Source organism: Cydia amplana, chromosome 6 (assembly GCF_948474715.1).
Source record: "Cydia amplana chromosome 6, ilCydAmpl1.1, whole genome shotgun sequence".
Taxonomy (NCBI): Eukaryota; Metazoa; Arthropoda; class Insecta; order Lepidoptera; family Tortricidae; genus Cydia; species Cydia amplana.
Window position 1 is genome coordinate 8186709 of NC_086074.1, and position 18039 is coordinate 8204747.

General features: G+C 38.4%; 1 protein-coding gene across 5 annotated transcripts in view; it reads right to left on the reverse strand.

The window, feature by feature from the left end:
- Positions 1-3453: 3453 nt before the first annotated feature.
- LOC134648759 (diacylglycerol lipase-beta) overlaps positions 3454-18039 on the reverse strand; it is a 92806-nt gene continuing 78220 nt past the window's right edge. For 2 of the 5 annotated variants that reach the window (XM_063503295.1, XM_063503296.1), the window contains exons 8-15: positions 12827-12950; positions 11926-12051; positions 10550-10642; positions 9699-9853; positions 8188-8343; positions 6590-6702; positions 5228-5254; positions 3454-3867 (exon numbers count right to left, since the gene is read on the reverse strand). In XM_063503295.1, the coding sequence (XP_063359365.1) occupies positions 3693-3867; positions 5228-5254; positions 6590-6702; positions 8188-8343; positions 9699-9853; positions 10550-10642; positions 11926-12051; positions 12827-12950 (969 nt within the window). In that variant the 3' untranslated portion in view covers positions 3454-3692. The remainder of the gene's footprint in view (positions 3868-5227; positions 5255-6589; positions 6703-8187; positions 8344-9698; positions 9854-10549; positions 10643-11925; positions 12052-12826; positions 12951-18039) is intronic. The other 3 variants (XM_063503298.1, XM_063503300.1, XM_063503299.1) reach the window with 3 other exon arrangements.

The following is an 18039-nucleotide window of genomic DNA, read 5'->3' on the forward strand; positions in this document are numbered from 1 at the left end:
AACCCAACACAAGACATTGGCTATCCTAGAGCTACATTAAGTGAGAGATAATAGAGCCCTAATTTAGGGTACAAAAGAAAAGAACCTCAGTCCTTCGAATACTTCAACAACGACCAGTACCTGTGTAAAAAGAAACAACCGACAGTCGAAACGAAATTGTGACGTTATCTATGAAAAGGGACCTTATTGTCGATGGCGCTTAAGCCATTATTAACGATGCTCTGATTTAAATATAATGCCGCGCGACGCTGTGCGGCGTAAGCGCCATCGACAATAAGGTCCCTTTTCATAGATAATGCCCCAATTAGGCGAAGGAGTAAAGAAACGAGACGGAATTACCATCACGAGCGGCAAGATGAAACACACAATACTTAGACTTGAAAATACTTAGGGTCAGTTGCAACAACCACACTTAATAGACTGATCAACGTCACTCAACGGAGAACTCTGAAACTTCCCATACAATAAAATTTAGCGAACGCTCCAATGGTGAGCATTTTTACGTCCAAAAAAACTTTTCGATAATTACTAAAATATCCGCGGTCTATCTATATTTTTCAATATTATTCCAATGCTTTATTAGCTCGTGCATGGTGCGAAATATCATTTCAATTCTGTAAAAGTCTAGGTATTAAATATAGCCACGGACAAAATGCCAAAAATATGTATACACTATAATATATGGGCAATAACGTCGTGTACCTATACATATTTTTGACACTTTGTTCGTGACGATATTTAATACAACAACAACACTTAGTTCCACGCACTTATTTAATAGGAAGTGGTTTACAATCACAAGTATCACAACCCTATTTTTTACACGGCTTTCGTTTCTTTACTTCTGCGCGATACTCAACGTCTGACAAATACAAACTATACAAAAAATAATACATAAATCCCCGTAAAATAATAACAAAAGTAATATCCTGTACATTAAAACAAAGTTGATAGTTATAATTATAAATTTAGGCGTTGTTCATGAATTGATTTAATACTATTTACATTATACATTGAAGATTAGCAATATCTCTCATACTGTCAAAATTTCGTCATAATATATTAATATTCTGTGATTATACAATAATATAAAATTGCTCGGGAGCTGGCAAGGAAGTGATGGTCCAAGGTTTTATTTGCTTTACACTTTGTTGCCATGCAGTTATCATTAACCTTTTAACCGCCGTAGACTGATATATAAGACATACAAAATCGGGCTCATTTCGCCGCTGTCTGATAAATAAGACAAATTTCGTGTAACTTCGTACCCCCCGGCGACACGAGCACGCTCGATGACGTATTCTATGGCGGTTAAAAGGTTAAATCATTAACGACATTAACCATGTTAATGAATTTGCGTTATAATTAATTACTGCCTTTCTTGGTATAAAACAGCATAACTAAAAACGTAAAGTGTGCTGTTAGGTATGTGTTAGAGAACTGAGCGCCATTTTATAAGTGGATCTGCCACATTTATAGGACGACTCAGTCTTTGGTTTTTTTTACTTGTGGCTCTGTAGGTCTAGCACAGGAGCGCCACGACAGTATCTCGCCCGCGAGATGAGACTACCCGTCCCTCTCTAATTAATACATTAAAAAAAAACAGGTAGTCTATCTCGCGGGCGAGATACTGTCACGCCGCTCCTGTGTGCTAGGCCTAATTATATTTGTAGGGCCCACTCCACATTGGAGGAGAGCCGAAAATTGTGCCCTAAAGCTTTGGTTTCCTCCGAAAGCGGTGCCGGCATATAGTGGCCGTCTCCATACAAATACTACGACATCCATATTTAGCCGTATTATAGTATGGAGACGGCCGCTATATGACGGCACCGCTATCCTAGGCAAACCGATCTTAATAGAGGCCTATGTCAGTGTACTGACTCGGACTGATTATTACGACAAGGCCCTTTTTACCAAGGCTGGCAGGTCTTATTATCGGTATAGAAAGAATAAAGGATAGGGAAAGCATCTCATGTCAATTTGTATTCAATCATACCTGACACGTAATGGCAAGGGACTGAGGGCTAACTTCAATACAAATTGGAATGTATTATAATTTTAAATCAATGCTATTTTATGTACATGTAAAACGCTTAAAAACTCTATGTTAGGTAGGTAAATTTATTCATATCAAGATCTTGTTCCCGAAGTTGAAATTATTCTGTAGAAATGCTAATAGAATGGTTGAAAGGATGTTGCATAATATTTACGGTGAGTTTACTTAATAACACTGATTTGGCCACGTGCACAATGATTACTCTAATCACTAATGAATTTAGTGATCTAACTGAATGTAATTTATATTTTTAACAAAGTTAATTATTATCTACGTAACCTATTAGGTTCTAGCGAGACTAAAACTCGCGGCTTACAATTTTGTCGGAGCTAGGAAATCCCGTTAGAACAAAATGGAAACATAGATATTTTTTTATTTTCCCACTTGAATTAAAAACAATGAATAAACTGAGTGTCAATAAAAATATTTTGAACTGTCAGCGCTATGTACTTACTATGCTACTACATAGCAACATGCTGTATTTTTTATAATATTAATTGACTCCGGTAACGCTCTATATATCATCTAGTTATTGTACTTAGTGGTAGCTTTGCAAGTCTTACTTAAGTATTAGAGTGTATTCGAATTGAAGCAAAGACTTTTAGAGTAATGACACGGAACATTGACATACAAATTGCTTATTAATTTGAGCAAAATAATGAGTAACAACTAAAGTGGAGTACGTTAAACTATGTTCAAACTTTCTGTCTTTGGTTTGTGATTAACAAAATGCCGAAAATTGATGACCAACGACCGGTGAAATGAGAACGTTTTGAACGTTGATATGTAATGCACTTAAATGTAGGGCGCGCCCTGGGAGCGCCCCGACCCCCACCAATACACACGATCCTTGCTAATACTAACATTTCACTTACACTTTAACAATATTTTCATTCTAACATCATCACAGTCTTCTCACATTACTTAAACTAACTCTTTTAATTACAAAACGTCTTGACACTGGTATGTCAATATAAATTCTGAAAATATATATACAAAAGTCTCGTAGAAATTGTTCATATCTGAGTCATGTACTTCTCTAATAGGTTTAGGAACGAAATGCATTCACGCATCGTGTCATGAGTTGGCTCTGAAGCGGAGCTTACAATATGTCCAATTATAAGAGATTCATTACAGTATTCCGTGTTAATATATCATGATTCTGATTATTAATAATTAATCTTATTGAATATAATATCAAAATGAGATTTTAGTTAGATAGTAGTCTACTAGTGTTCAAGTGTTCCATTTACGTGTATTTAATAAAAACGCGTGGCTAGGCAAGTAAATTGTTCGATAACTTGGCTTATGCATAAGACTCGTTACTTTTTTCTGATTTGACACATATCATAATATCCTGGGCCTTTAAATAGGATGCCTTTAGGGCACTTTGCCCTTTCTCTAGTCGGGTTTTATCGATTACCGCTGTGGATAGCACAATGAACACATGCGTCAATCGCACTAACTCTCCCAAAACATGACAGTTGTCTTATCCACAGCAAAACAGATAAACTCGACCATTACAGCCACACAAGAAGCACTGCCTCGTGGCACCCTACCGTTGTAAATGCAAAGCACTACACCGCCTTGCTGCTTTCCGTTGAGATTTAAAACCAACAATTGACAACAGCGCCATCTAGAGGTGTTGCGTGACGCGGTAGGTGTGTCGCTCGTCCAGCACGGTCTGTATGGTGCGGTGCACGTTCTCGGGCAGGTGGTCGAGCAGCATCCGCGGCATCACCTGCAGCTCCATGAAGTCCTCGGCGCACGCCCATCGCATCTCGTACGTTGGCTCTTGGGTGCGCACTTTCCTGGTAAATGCATTGCTTTATGAGAATAGGATAAGGGTGTCGTACGAGGCGACTAAGTCCACAAACGAAGCAAGAAGGTATTTCGTTACAGGGGAGATGGTCGTCCTTCTTAGCATTGGTTTGCAATCCATCTAGGAGAAGGATACTCTAAAATAAAACCCGGAATGGAGTTTCCGTAAGGCGCGAGTAGGGTCCAACCTGAAATAAGCGGCAGATTCCTGCAGCTGACCTGTCTTCACACGTATTGGCTCGCCTTTCCTGTGGGATAAGACGGTGAAGCCGAGAGGGTAATGCAGGTGCTGGGCATCCCTGCGTTTCCTTAATTTCGTCCCAGGCGGTGTAATAGGATATTTCTCCGGGTTTACACCATAAATCGTCTGCATTAGACGCTAAGGCCAATGATGATGAGAAATATTACGATTTTTTTAGACTGCATTTGAAGAATTTTGTAGTCTTTTGTTCCTGGGATTTTATTTTACAGTATATTTAACGCATTCAATGCCAGGGGGCGTGGCCTAGGAACAAACTTGTATGACGGTCGACGCACATGTGCGTCGGGGGCAGTGAATGTGTTAAGTTTGATTTTTCCTAAAAGACCTTTACCACTTTCACCAGCATCCCTTATAAGCACCCTTCTTTCCTGCACCTACTTTCTATAAGATGTAATGTATCTTATAGAAAGGGATTGATTTTAAGTTCTAAGGCGAATTGTTCGCCTTACAGGAAATCTGCCTCCTTTCCTACTGACAAAGCTATCCTGGCAGGTAGATGTAGCAATAAGTTTTATCTTGCCAACAATCCACCGACTTCAAACTTCAGCCACCAGCCACCACCACCACCACCACCCACCGGCCACCAGCCACCACCACCCACCGGTCACCACCACCCACCACCAAACTACGCATGCATTTGAAGATTTTCACGTGGCCGGAACCACAACTAATCGATCGATGATTTCAGTCAAGTCTCAAAACAAAAATCATTCGCATTTTATCGGTGGGTAAAATTATTTCCCATGCATGCCTTTTACTTATTATACGTTTCACTTAGAGCAGAAAGAAAAGAGGTGGGCACACAAAATTATCTACATTACTGCACAGTTACATATTATAGTTACAGACGTGACAGTTACTGGAAACCCTTCTGGAACTTGTACTTTATTTAATAAAGTAAAGAATTGATTTGGTTTTTCACATTTATATTAATAAATATGAAGTTCATAGCAGATGGATCAGATTTTCGTATATAATTTCATTGTAAGCATCTACTTACTTACTTATTTTTGTCCTTTCTATCTGCTTTAAGGACGTATCCCTAATCAAGAACCGAAAGTCATATCCTGATAACTGTTATCGTTTACCTTTCATTTTCATCCTCATCGTCATTGCTTTGACAAGACATGCGAAAAGAAAATTAGTTTTATTTGGTAGGCAGTTATTTAAGGTGGGCAACCACCAGAGCTGTGCGAGGCGTAGCAAAACTGCATTAGCTGCGTGAAACGGTGTGAGCATTTATTTAGCTGAGCAGAGCTACGCTAGGCAGCGATGTGTATATAACCCCCAGTCATGCCCCAGTGTAGGTGCACCATTAAGCAGCGTAGGTTAATGAAAGGAGTTGCACTTGACTGCACCACACTTAGTAATACTTAAAATAATTTCAAACGAGGGTAGGGTGGTAAAAGAAAATCTCGCATGTTACCTATTGCACAATTTACACATCTCTATTTCCAATTTCGTAGATCGGGTACATGTCCATCGCATTTTTCACTTGTTTTGTTTTGTGTATATAAAACTATACTCCGCTAAGCTTAGGTAGCCGCCCTCCGCTAAGGTTCCTTTTCGTGAGCTGCTTTAAGCATTAGTGTTTTGTTATCGCATATCGCCACGCTACCTCGCATTGGTCTGGTGGATGATCACTCTTAAACCAGCAATTTACGGGCTTGTAAAACATGGGGTTTTCTCAGTTGATACATAGAATTGGATAATCCTAAACCAACAAGTTAAATCTCATATGCTAATTAAAAATACATACTCAATTTGTTTTTTGAAAGGCTGATTTACCTGATTATTTTGTAAGCGTGTAAGCAAGTAGTAAGCATTTTACAGTGCAGTAGGTACAATATTAATTTAAAAAAATTAAGATTTTCAATGTGCCAAAAAACTCCATTGCACAGTTTAGGTATACGCAGTAGGTATGCGCGAGATAAAGTTTATCTTGCTAGTGTATAGTCATCATAATTTTAATATAGGTGCCACCCACCCATTATCTATTTTTTCTACGGAGAACAAGGTTACTTTTATATATTTTTAACAAATAATGTCATTAAAATTTCAACTTGATCAAACTGTTAAAATTTTAAAACGGAATTTTTTTCAATACGTTGTTTTCTGAACTCTCTAGTTTGTGGACCCTAGCAGGTCAAAAATAATCGAAAAAAAAAAATTGCAAATCCTTGTTTTCTCACACTGTACAACATACAATAATTAATTATTACCAACTAGGCCCACAATTTACAGCAGAGACGGCACTATACAACTTTACAATTCGGTAACATATGCAATTAACCCTTTGAACGCCACGTCTATCCTGCGCGGCGTGCCATTGTGAACCTTGTCGGAATGCACGAAGGCTGATATTGGGTTGTAGCGGCGCGCGTCATTTGACGTCTTTGGCGGTCAAAGGGCAACTCTATGCAGCACTTAATAGACGCTATCGTACTTACTTCTCAATTCCCATGCGCTTGCGTCGCACGATGTGCAGGATGCGTCCCGCCGTGAACAGCCGCGCCGTAGAGAACCGACGCACGAACACGTTGCGCGACACTAGCGCCGCCTCCTGGAACGGGAAATGCCGTCAGTGGTGCGCTGTGGTGCGCCAGTGGTGCGCTGATTCATGCGCGTAGCCAGCGCACCACTGGCGCGATCTAAATTTAAATTTAAACAATCATGCATTTATTTTTATAGTGAAGAAATTCTGGTTGTTTCCAACTAGAGTGGCGAAAGAAGTTAGTTGGGCTAACCAATACAAACATCCAGTATTTTTGTTTTCCTTTTACGCTGAATTGAGTTAATTATGGAGATATTAATCGTTATTTTCACCTCACCAGCTGATAAAGGCTCTCTTGATTGTTCAAAAACTGATGCAAAAGATGCATTTTATAAACATGTGAGGCAAAGTAATCAAATGCAAATTTGGAGTTTTTTTTTACGTTTGCTGGTAGAATCAACTTTTATATGATAAATATTTAATTGTAATCACGTTCGGGTATACGAAGGGTTAAAGGCACTAAATTCGTGTAGGTACTGGCTAAGTCAAATATGTATTAAAATTGCAGTGATCAGGTATAATAGTACAATAATTAGCTAGATGGTGCAGACACTCGTGACGGTTAGACACAGCTACTCACCTGCGTGCGGCACACACAAGTGTGGGTTACGACAGTGGGGTGACATGACAACCAGTAAACAACAGGACAATTTACTTTAATTTCGAACTGAGTGCTTAAATATTTTGGCGATGAAACTAGAGAGCATAAGAAAATTAAAATATGTATAGTTTATTTTCATCTATTAAATAAATCAAAACTACACACTATGAATTTGGCATTTCGTGTAGCCTAATTCTGTGTTAATAATTTGTTTTATCGAACGGGTTTCGTTTCTATGTATTTCTTATAGGTACATTTTGCACTTTGAACTATTTCTCGACCGTCAAATTTCTTTCGACTGCGATACCCAGAGTTATATAATATAACTATATAAAAATATATACCACGTGTCCCAAAATTCAACGATAAGCTGGCACCAGAAGATGGACCCGCTCATGACTACTCGAGGAAAAAAAAGAAAAAAATATATATCTCAATTTATTATGGAATTACAAAAAAAAAATTAAAATCGACACCTCTAAAAGTGGTATTTTTAACGACCATGTCTACAATTTTTTCAATTTTATTTTTTATTTTTCCTCGAGTAGTCATGAGCAGGTCCATCTTCTGGTGCCAGCTTATCGTTGAATTTTGGGACACGTTGTATATTATGCAGCAGAGTTGCAATTCTTTGTACATTTTAATCGCTGCATGAAGTATAAATTATTTGCGAAGCCTATTTCAGATGATTCATGTCAAGTCTATTATGAAAAAAAAACCACTTAAGTAAAATACAAAAAAGGTGTGATTCCAATTCCAGCCTCAGTCAACGATTTAGAACGGAATCGCACCTTAACAATGATCGGTGAAACAAAACAGCATCACACCACACAAGCCGGCACCAGCCACAGAAGCACGGAGACCTGTAACACCTGTATGTAAATGTTACTGACAGCACTCACGGTGGAGACGCCCGGGACGAGCAGGGCGTCCGCGGAGTCGTCCGAGTGGTTCGCCTCCAGGTCCTCGGGCCGCCGCCAGGTGGACTCCAGGTCTCGGGCGGGCACGCCGAATAACGCGTAGCCGAACCCGTTTAGCATTATTCGGTACTGGAACAAAAGATGATAAGTTTCAATTTTTAACAAGCAGAAACGTCTGCGAACGATGCTATTAAGCTTAGAATAAATTTAAAAGTGGAAAAATTATTGGGTGAGACTTGAACTCACGGCCTCTGGATCGATACTCCAGCGCTATGCCATCTGAGCCACCAAGACCTCATCCATAGCCAGCAAACTCCGACTTGGAACTCCGGTAGCCGTTTAAGAAGTGTAACACTCTTACGGTAGATGTCGCTACGGTCCCCTTGACCCATAATATGGTGGAAAGATTTGCTGGCTATGGATGAGGTCTTGGTGGCTCAGATGGCAGAGCGCTGGAGTATCGATCCAGAGGCCGTGAGTTCAAGTCTCACCCAAGACAGTAATTTTTCCACTTTTAAATTTATGATAAGTTTCGTTGAATCACTTCAATCCATGGGTAAATTTTACGATATAATTTATTCATAGACAAGACATTGACATTACCTGTAGACCCTGTAGTTAATTTTTTACCTACCTTTACTCATATGATGCATGTAAATTTGAAGCGTAGGTATTTTGAGTAATCTAATTACAAAACCTATTAGGAAACGAACCATGCTCACTTCACGCTCTTGCTAGACCGATCACTTTGGTAGTACGTGTATGGTAAGTAGCTAGAGTCTGTTCGGAAAGAGAATGTATGTATGTGTATTTGGGCCCCATACATTCCACGACTCTTCTCTTTCCGCACAGACTCTAACTCAGCAGAAAGCATCATTATCATTGTTTCATAACATTTAGATTGCGGTACAAAACAAATATTTGAGTGCAAGTTTTTACTTGTAGATCCCAGACATCACAGTGCGTCTGAGCGGTCTGACTATCTAAAAAACTCTAGAAGTTAACAAATAAGAATAAACCGGACAAGTGCGAGTCGGACTCGCCCACCGAGGGTTCCGTACTTTTTAGTTTTTGTTGTTATAGCGGCAACAGAAATACATCATCTGTGAACATTTCAACTGTCTAGCTATCACGGGGTATGATCTTGATTCACCGTTTTAAGAGGTAAGCCATCAGCACAAAGCTCTCAGTGTAACTGATAGGGTTTCCAGATCGAAAGGCGCTATTATCGGGAAAAAATATATTTTTTTCGGGATTTTGGGACTTAAGTCGGGAAAAAAATAACATCGCTATCTCACCGCACAATCTCTCGCCACGCACGCCCCGCGCGCTCGCTCACCGACAATTCGGAACTTGAAATCATTGTTTTTTAACGTGAACCTGTTTTTCGGGACAATTTGCACTTGGTCGGGAATCGGGAACACATGCTAAAAATCGGGAGAATCCCGCCAAATCCCGACCATCTGGCAACCCTAGTAACTGACCTTGGGCAGCTTGGTGGCGTGTATGGTCTGTATGACCTTGGTGCGCAGGTTCTCGATGCTGTGCACGCTGAGCCGCATCACCAGATCGTCGCCCACGCCCACCGTCAGCACGAAGCTCTCCGTGTAGCGGGCGGCTTCGCGGCTTATTAGACCCGCTGGAAAACAATAGGGGTTTATATGCAAGATACATCTAATGAGACAAGTGATAGATGAATCGGCTGACGAGACTATTGTAATAAAAAAAAAACCGGCCAAGTGCGAGTCGGACTCGCGCACGGAGGGTTCCGCACCATCAACAAAAAATAGAGCAAAACAAGCAAAAAAAACGGTCACCCATCCAAGTACTGACCCCGCCCGACGTTGCTTAACTTCGGTCAAAAATCACGTTTGTTGTATGGGAGCCCCACTTAAATCTTTATTTTATTGTTTTTAGTATTTGTTGCTATAGCGGCCACAGAAATACATCATCTGTGAAAATTTCAACTGTCTAGCTATCACGGTTCGTGAGATACAGCCTGGTGACAGACAGACGGACGGACGGACGGACGGATGGACGGACGGACAGCGGAGTCTTAGTAATAGGGTCCCGTTTTTACCCTTTGGGTACGGAACCCTAAAAAAGAAAACCATACACCCCGAGAAGGGCAGGATTAGTAGGTGGCGGTTTTCCGCCACATCGGGACAGAAGCTCTAATAGCCAAGTAAGCTATCAGAGACCTATGTCAGCAAATTTATTACGGAAAGAAAAAGCACTTTCGTTTCCTTAGAGAGAGAATAGGGACATTTTTAATTATTACCATCAACATATTATTTAATAAAAAAAAGGTATGATTGACTCATTGACTACTTACCAGGCGTAGAGAACGCGAATACTTTGAGGTGTGGATACCTGGGCCTAAGCTTTAACGCTACTAATACTGCTACTCCGGCGCCCAAACTATGACCTGAAAATATACAAAAAGTTAAAACGGTCGAAGTATCCGTATCCGGAGAATTAGTGATTGGCACTTGGCACCTAATAGGTCCTGCCCTAGTAGCACGGTCGCATTTTTATCGTTTATCACCATGCCTGTCACGTTCTAACAAGTATGTAAGTGCGAAAGTGACGGGCATAGTGATAGTCGATAAAAATGGAACCGTGCTGAGCCCGCAGTACTTCCAGTAGCACGATATGATACGGTAATGCACGTTTCAATAAAATCAAACATACCTATGTAGGTACACTCAGCTGCAAAAGTAGATACCCACTTTATGTATCGAATTGTGGGTATTTACTCTTGCAGCTCGCTGTACACAGGTACACACGCTCCTAATCCTAAACTCATAACCGTTTTTTTTTGACTCGGCCGTCGTCGAAAGAAAAACAATATTATATTGTTCTTAAAACAAAGGCGTAATCCAAGCCCACGTCATAACAAGACTGCTTACCTTTAAGCCAAGTACAAACAGCCAATCAAAAACACAATTAAAAACAAGGCTGGATTGCAAAACAATGAGCCAGTGAAAATCGTTATAAAAAAAATTTCAAAGAAATTAAAGAGACTGACGTGAGACGTGACCTAGAAAATGTTTAGTAGTATTAAGTAAGTAGGTCAGGTATGTTTAGAGTCAAACGATAAAGGAAAAATAACACAACTTTTTGTTTGTTTGTGTCAGGTTATAAAGAGAGAAATGGGGGGAAAATTCGTACCAACTGTGGCAATTCGAATGGAACATGAAAAGTAACCATCCATATCCATACACTGGCTGCCGGTATCCCATAAAGAACTGATACATAAAATGATTTTTCTGTTCTGCAACCGGAAAGCGTCAACTTTCGGCCCGCTGCACTAAATGAAGTTGCCGTTTTCCGGGTCCGTCAAACAGAAATATAGTTTACATACCTCAGGCAGTAAATAGAAAGCCTCAGATCACATGTGATGCGCCGTAGACGATCACAAAGTGTGGCCACTATATATATATGTATGTAAGTACTGTATTTTTCAAACTCGATGGGTAGGGTGACAGGTGTCATCTCCATAAAATGTATAACCTAAAAATGCCAAATCTCACCAATCTTATTCTTATTCTTAATATTTTCATAGGAATTAGACGCTTAGTGGCCCTTAAAAAAGAGTTACCTTGGACGGACTCTATATTACAAGACTTGTAGCGAGCCTGAAATGGCCCGGTACTTCTTAATGCTCTGCTGTGAAAGAGTTAAGGTCTAATCCACTCGCTAGTTTACCTGTAAGCACTAGGTCGTAATGCGGGTACTGCTGGAAGGCGCGGTCCAGAACCGGCATCAGCCGCTTCAGCATCTTGGCGGCGCCCATCGACATGCCTTTGTGCGCTGCCGTGCCTTCAGGCAACCCTGCAATCAAACAGAATTTTAAAGTCACATATATAAAATACGATTCAAATAAACCACATATCGTATATTATAATAGGATAAATTCCACGTATTCAACCTGCATGCAGATGTGTCGAATGCCGTTAGCCGAATTCGTGAACGAATCAGAAATGGGTAGTTAACCCTTAACGGTTTATTCGAATTCAAATAAAGCTCCGTGAGTCCCGAAGCCTGGTGTGCATTTTAAAATCAGGAGTTATGTAATTCTACAGATTTGTTTAAATGCCGATGCCGATTAAACATCGAATGTGTATAAGCAGTATATGTATTTACCTAAGTAGGTACCTATATGTATTTACGAAGCTAGTCTGATCGCTGGCTATACAACCGTGTACGGATATTTAGATTAAGAATCTGGCTTCTATTACAATTATAACATTTACAAAGTTTTATGAGTTTTAACCACCATTAAAACAACAAATTTAACTTTAAACACTCCTTACCGGGCGATCTACTGGTGAGTCTAGAAGAATTTCTCCGAGAATTTCGTTACGAACCGATGTCTGCCCTTAAATAGTGTATTATTGGCTTTACATGTAAAGCAAATAATACACTATTATATAACATTAAACACTCCTTACCACCATTTACATATAAAGCCAATAATACACTATTTAAGGGCTGACATCGGTTCGTAACGAAATGCTCGGAGAAACTCTTCTAGACTCACCAGTAGATCGCCCGATGGTGAGGAGTGTTTAATGTTAAATTTGCACTACTGTTAGGAAATAGTTACCATCGGCCTCAAACCGCTCGGAACCGGCGGTGAAGTCTGTGAAGATGTCCCGCAGGGAGATGGAGCCGCGCACAGCCACCACCACACTTTCTCGTTCGTGGTCAGCTATCACGCAGAACGGGAGCTGTGAACAATTAGGTACTTTGTAATAACCAATAACCACCATACCATTACTAATAAATCATTCTTGGGTGAATTAGGGCAGCGTTTAAGGGAGAGAGGTCATGACCCTCGTTCCGGGTCTTTCCTGATGCAGAGGCTGTCCATCGCGGTTCAGCGTGGCAATGCGGCGAGCGTGATGGGCACCTTTGCGTCTGGAAGGGCGCGGAACGAATTTTTTGACTGAGTTATGGCCTTGTTGAGTTTAGTTTTAATTTAGTTTATAGTTTAATGTATTTTTGATGTAAATTTGTTAATTTTCTTATTATATAATAAAAAAAATTGTAATAAATCATTCTGTAGAGCTAAGGTTCGTATCACCATCTCTTTTAGAGCGCGAATGCTCAAATCATTAAAGAAAATAAAAAAGCGGCCAAGTGCGAGTCGGACTCCGTATTTAGGCGATTTATGACGTATTAAAAAAAACTACTTGCTAGATCTCGTTCAAACCAATTTTCGGTGGAAGTTTACATGGTAATGTACATCATATATTTTTTTTAGTTTTATCATTCTCTTATTTTAGAAGTTAGGGGGGGGGGGGGACACACATTTTTCCACTTTGGAAGTGTCTCTCGCGCAAACTATTCAGTTTAGAAAAAAATTATATTAGAAACCTCAATATCATTTTTGAAGACCTATCCATAGATACCCCACACGTATGAGTTTGATGAAAAAAAAATTTTGAGTTTCAGTTCGAAGTATGGGGAACCCCAAAAATTTATTGTTTTTTTTTTCTATTTTTGTGTGAAAATCTTAATGCGGTTCACAGAATACATCTACTTACCAAGTTTCAACAGTATAGTTCTTATAGTTTCGGAGAAAAGTGGCTGTGACATACAGACGGACAGACAGACTATAAGGGTTCCGTTTTTTGCCATTTGGCTACGGAACCCTAAAAATGGATCGTTAACTACATACTTAAATTATTATTAAATAAAAAAAGAAAATTGTGTTTGTAATGCGTATAGTGCGTGTGACAATGGAAACTCCAGTGTTCTCCTAGCCAATGAAAGATGCTAGGGATGCCAGTCTTTCTTCGAGGGTAGGGGCCCGTTTCTCAAAAGCTTGTAACTTGTAATACAAGTGGAAGTCCCTTCTAACAAAAGCTGTCAAAAAGTGAGATCCGCGTGTATTACAAGTAACAAGCTTTTGAGAAACGGGCCCCCTGGTATGGATGCGTTCTCTCATTAGATGTGATAAATCAGGATGACTATAAAAGAGTCTGTAATAAATCACCGCGCTTTCTCTTTCTTCGCGTTAGAATAAAGGGCCGTATCATGCAGGATGCTTGTATTCACTGGGATAGACAAAAGACGTCAATAAACAATGTAGGTCTAGGTACGGAATTTTCAAGTCTTACCCAAAGCCGGATATGATTTTTTTGACATGAAATAAAATAAAATAAACTTTAAATAGGTATTTATTTTTCTATAAAACTACCTTTTTTGTTTTTACGTGCACTGAAGCACTCAAATTCAAATACATACAGTTAAATAAAATTGCTGATAACTTTGATAATATTAAGTCACAAGGCCTATTTCATTTATAGCTGTTGTTTTCGAAGGTCTACTGACAGGGAAAATTTCCATCAAACCTATTTTTAGGTAGCTGTAGACTGTTGTTACCCGCGCGTATTTACCTACACATTTACAGGCAAATATGCTAAACACATTGACAATGAGTACGTGAGTGTTAAAAAAATACAGTTTACATAAATTCAACGTAAGAAATGTTTAAGTATTATCCAATAGACAGACCAAATACGGCACTTTACATGTTTTTCATAAACGCGTGTTAACTTAGGTATATATTTACTTAACACAATAATTGGTAATGTTATTCACAGTTAATTTTAACTTTAACAATTTGTTTGTTACAAAAATATAAAAAAAAACATGTACGTCGGTCACGGCTGTGAACTTAGTAGGTACGCACGCATACATCTTTGTTTTTACGAGTATTTACGTTATTGGCATAAAGAGAAAATGATAGGTGTGTAGATATATTCTAATAGGTTAGGTTAAAATAGCTGTGTTTTATTAAAGAGAGTTTTACAACTAGCTATAAGTATTTAGTGAACTTGTGACTCCGCTAAGAGGTTTTCTGTGTGAGTGAGTACTTTAGTTAGACACGTAGCTTTATGATCTGCAATAAAGTTAATGTACGTGCACTGAGATTTAAGTATCCTACGCATTCTAGGTCACGTGCAGCTTGCGACCTACTGAACCTGGTGAAAATATGAAAGCTCGGCCAAATATACTAAGATTGCAATATATACATAGTTGCTTATGAATGCACTAAAACAAAAAGTCACTTTAATATTTATACATGAGTAGGTAATGATATCTTTTAAATAAATAAGTAAATAACAATAATGTAATGAAGAATGCAAGTTAATTTTACCCTACCTATTTCTAATAGCAGTTGAAACTATCTACATAGTATAAAACAAAGTCGCTTCCCGCTGTCTGTCTGTCCCTATGTATGCTTAGATCTTTAAAACTACGCAACGGATTTAGATGCGGTTTTTTTTATTAGATAGAGTGATTCAAGAGGTAGGTTTATGTGTAATTTGTTACCCGTGCGAAGCCGGGGCGGGTCGCTAGTATTTAATAAAATACAGACGACTATACGATAAATTGCATGGTCTCAAGAGACTCGTATATACGAGTTCAATTTTTTTCGCAGTAGGTAGCGTCGGAAATAACAGTTTTTTTTTGGCAGATACTTTATATTTCTATCTTAACCTACTGTAAAAAGCACTACATTTACCTATAACAAAACATGTACCATGTATTCACTCACTCTATAGTTTTATACCTAAAGCTGAAACACCATTAGCTGAACTAAACTTGTTATAAAACTGTCTGAAGCATAAACTTTGCAGTTTAACATTTCAACTGCGGCGTTCATTAAGTCGACCGTGTAAGTTACTGGCTCTATTCTCTACGATGTCATATGTTAGTGACATTGTAATGGCCATGGCTGGTAAAAGATAAATTAGATGACGCTTTTCTAAAATGTTCCCTTCCTTTATTATACTCCTACTCTGTGGAGGAATATTTTAGTAAAAATTTAGATTAATGCAAGTATTATGTCTGTAAATATTTTAAGATTTCTAATTCATATTTTTGACATGAATAATAAATATAAATTTTGACTTTACAAATGAAATAATATTATTAATTTATTATATTGTTCTAATTGTGTTTTATATTTTAATTTTCCTTTAATAAAATTTAATTTCAATATTTATTGTTCGTGACATTATAAGATTTATTTGTGTATTAAGAAAATGTATATGTAAATTAATTTCAAACACAATGAAAATTGTTTATGAATAAACTATGACTATGACTATAAATTTTGACAGCCGGTCAAAAGTAATTGTCGATAGCGCTCTAGCCGATGGTTCCTTTTTATGTGTGGAACCACAGAATAAATAATAGTACTAATACTAAGTACAGAAGACTCATTCTCTAACAAAACGCGTCTGTTACGATCAGCACAGATATGGCCGCTAGGTGGCGACAGCGCCACGCGCGGCTTATGACTTTCCTCAAAATTGGGGATGTATTTTTAGCTACCTGTAGCAAAGCGACGAAATTGCGGAGTGAGCCACGCCTGGTGGAACACCGAAACTGTGGAATTCGACAACACCACAGAAATAGTTATTTACGATACTAGTGCGGAAAAGAAGAAATTCGAAACGAGTGGCGATAAATTAAAACACGACCGAAGGGAGTGTTTTAAATCGACACGAGTTGCGAATTACCTATTAGCACGCGTATCGTACAACGTTTTACAGTACATATGCCCCTTTAAATATTTGACATAGCAAGGAAAAGTGCTTATTTACGCACTAGTGCGGGAAAGTAGCACCATATGTACTGTAAATAAAATTGACGGTTGCTTTCCCCATACACATTGTGCAGTCAGCAGCAGAGTATTTAAGTATTAAACAGGACATTTTGAACACTCACCTGCTTAGTTGATATTTCAAGTTAGGTAAAAAATTTAGGAAAATATATCAAATGTAAAACATATTTTCTTTACACTCTTGTTATTAGCGAAAACCCGAAAAATATTATGTTACCTTAGTCGCGAGGACGTATATGTAAAATTCTAGCCAAGCCATGTTTGTTTACATTACTTATTTGCTATTTCTACTACCACATTTTCACACATTGTTTTCTCACTCAGTGTCGTATGCATCTACCATACATTTCAGTCGTAAAACCCTTTTTTTAGGTAATCGTCATGCATTGTTTGGATAGCCAACCCGGAGCCGAGAAAACTATGACCTGCATTATGCTGTTGACCCATAAATGACTGCCTATATGGCTTGTGGGGTGTCGAATAGTCGAGAGAGTCGAGAACAAACTTCTGAATGGTATGCGAAATATAACGTGTACACCGTACTATAGTTCGTTTTTTTTAGCATTAGAAATAAGGTAAACAATCTTGATGTGTCTTTTAATTGAAAAACACATTTTAATAATAAGTTACGGTAAATATGTAACAATTATGAATCTAATACGATCTTTTATAGTCTTGTGCTTTCATAAGTAATAGTTATTTTTTAAAAGTGTTTTTCAATTAAAAGACATGTCAAAATCGCTTACCTTCTTTCAAGTTCTTTCTAATGCTAAAAAAAAACGAACTATAATCACCTACTGTTATTTATCTAAATTTACCTACTAATGTATCGTTTCAGCCGTATCAGACTCTCCTCTTATTCTCTTAGCTTCGCGTTAAAGATTGAAGTAGTTAGTATTTTAAATTTTTTATAAATATCTGAGGTGTTGTTGATTAAATGATTTCACACGTCACGTACCTATCTACTTAATAAAATAATTATCAGTAGTAGCATAAATGTATCCTACCGTACCTATTTAATTATTTAGCAAACAAACATTTGAATTTCTACGCATAATACCTTAAATAGGTATCTAACTACATAATTGGATGACAAGTTACCCTTCTAATAATTTGCGTTGCTCACCGTTGCGTATCTAACAACATCTTAACCTAATTAATCAGCAAGCGATATC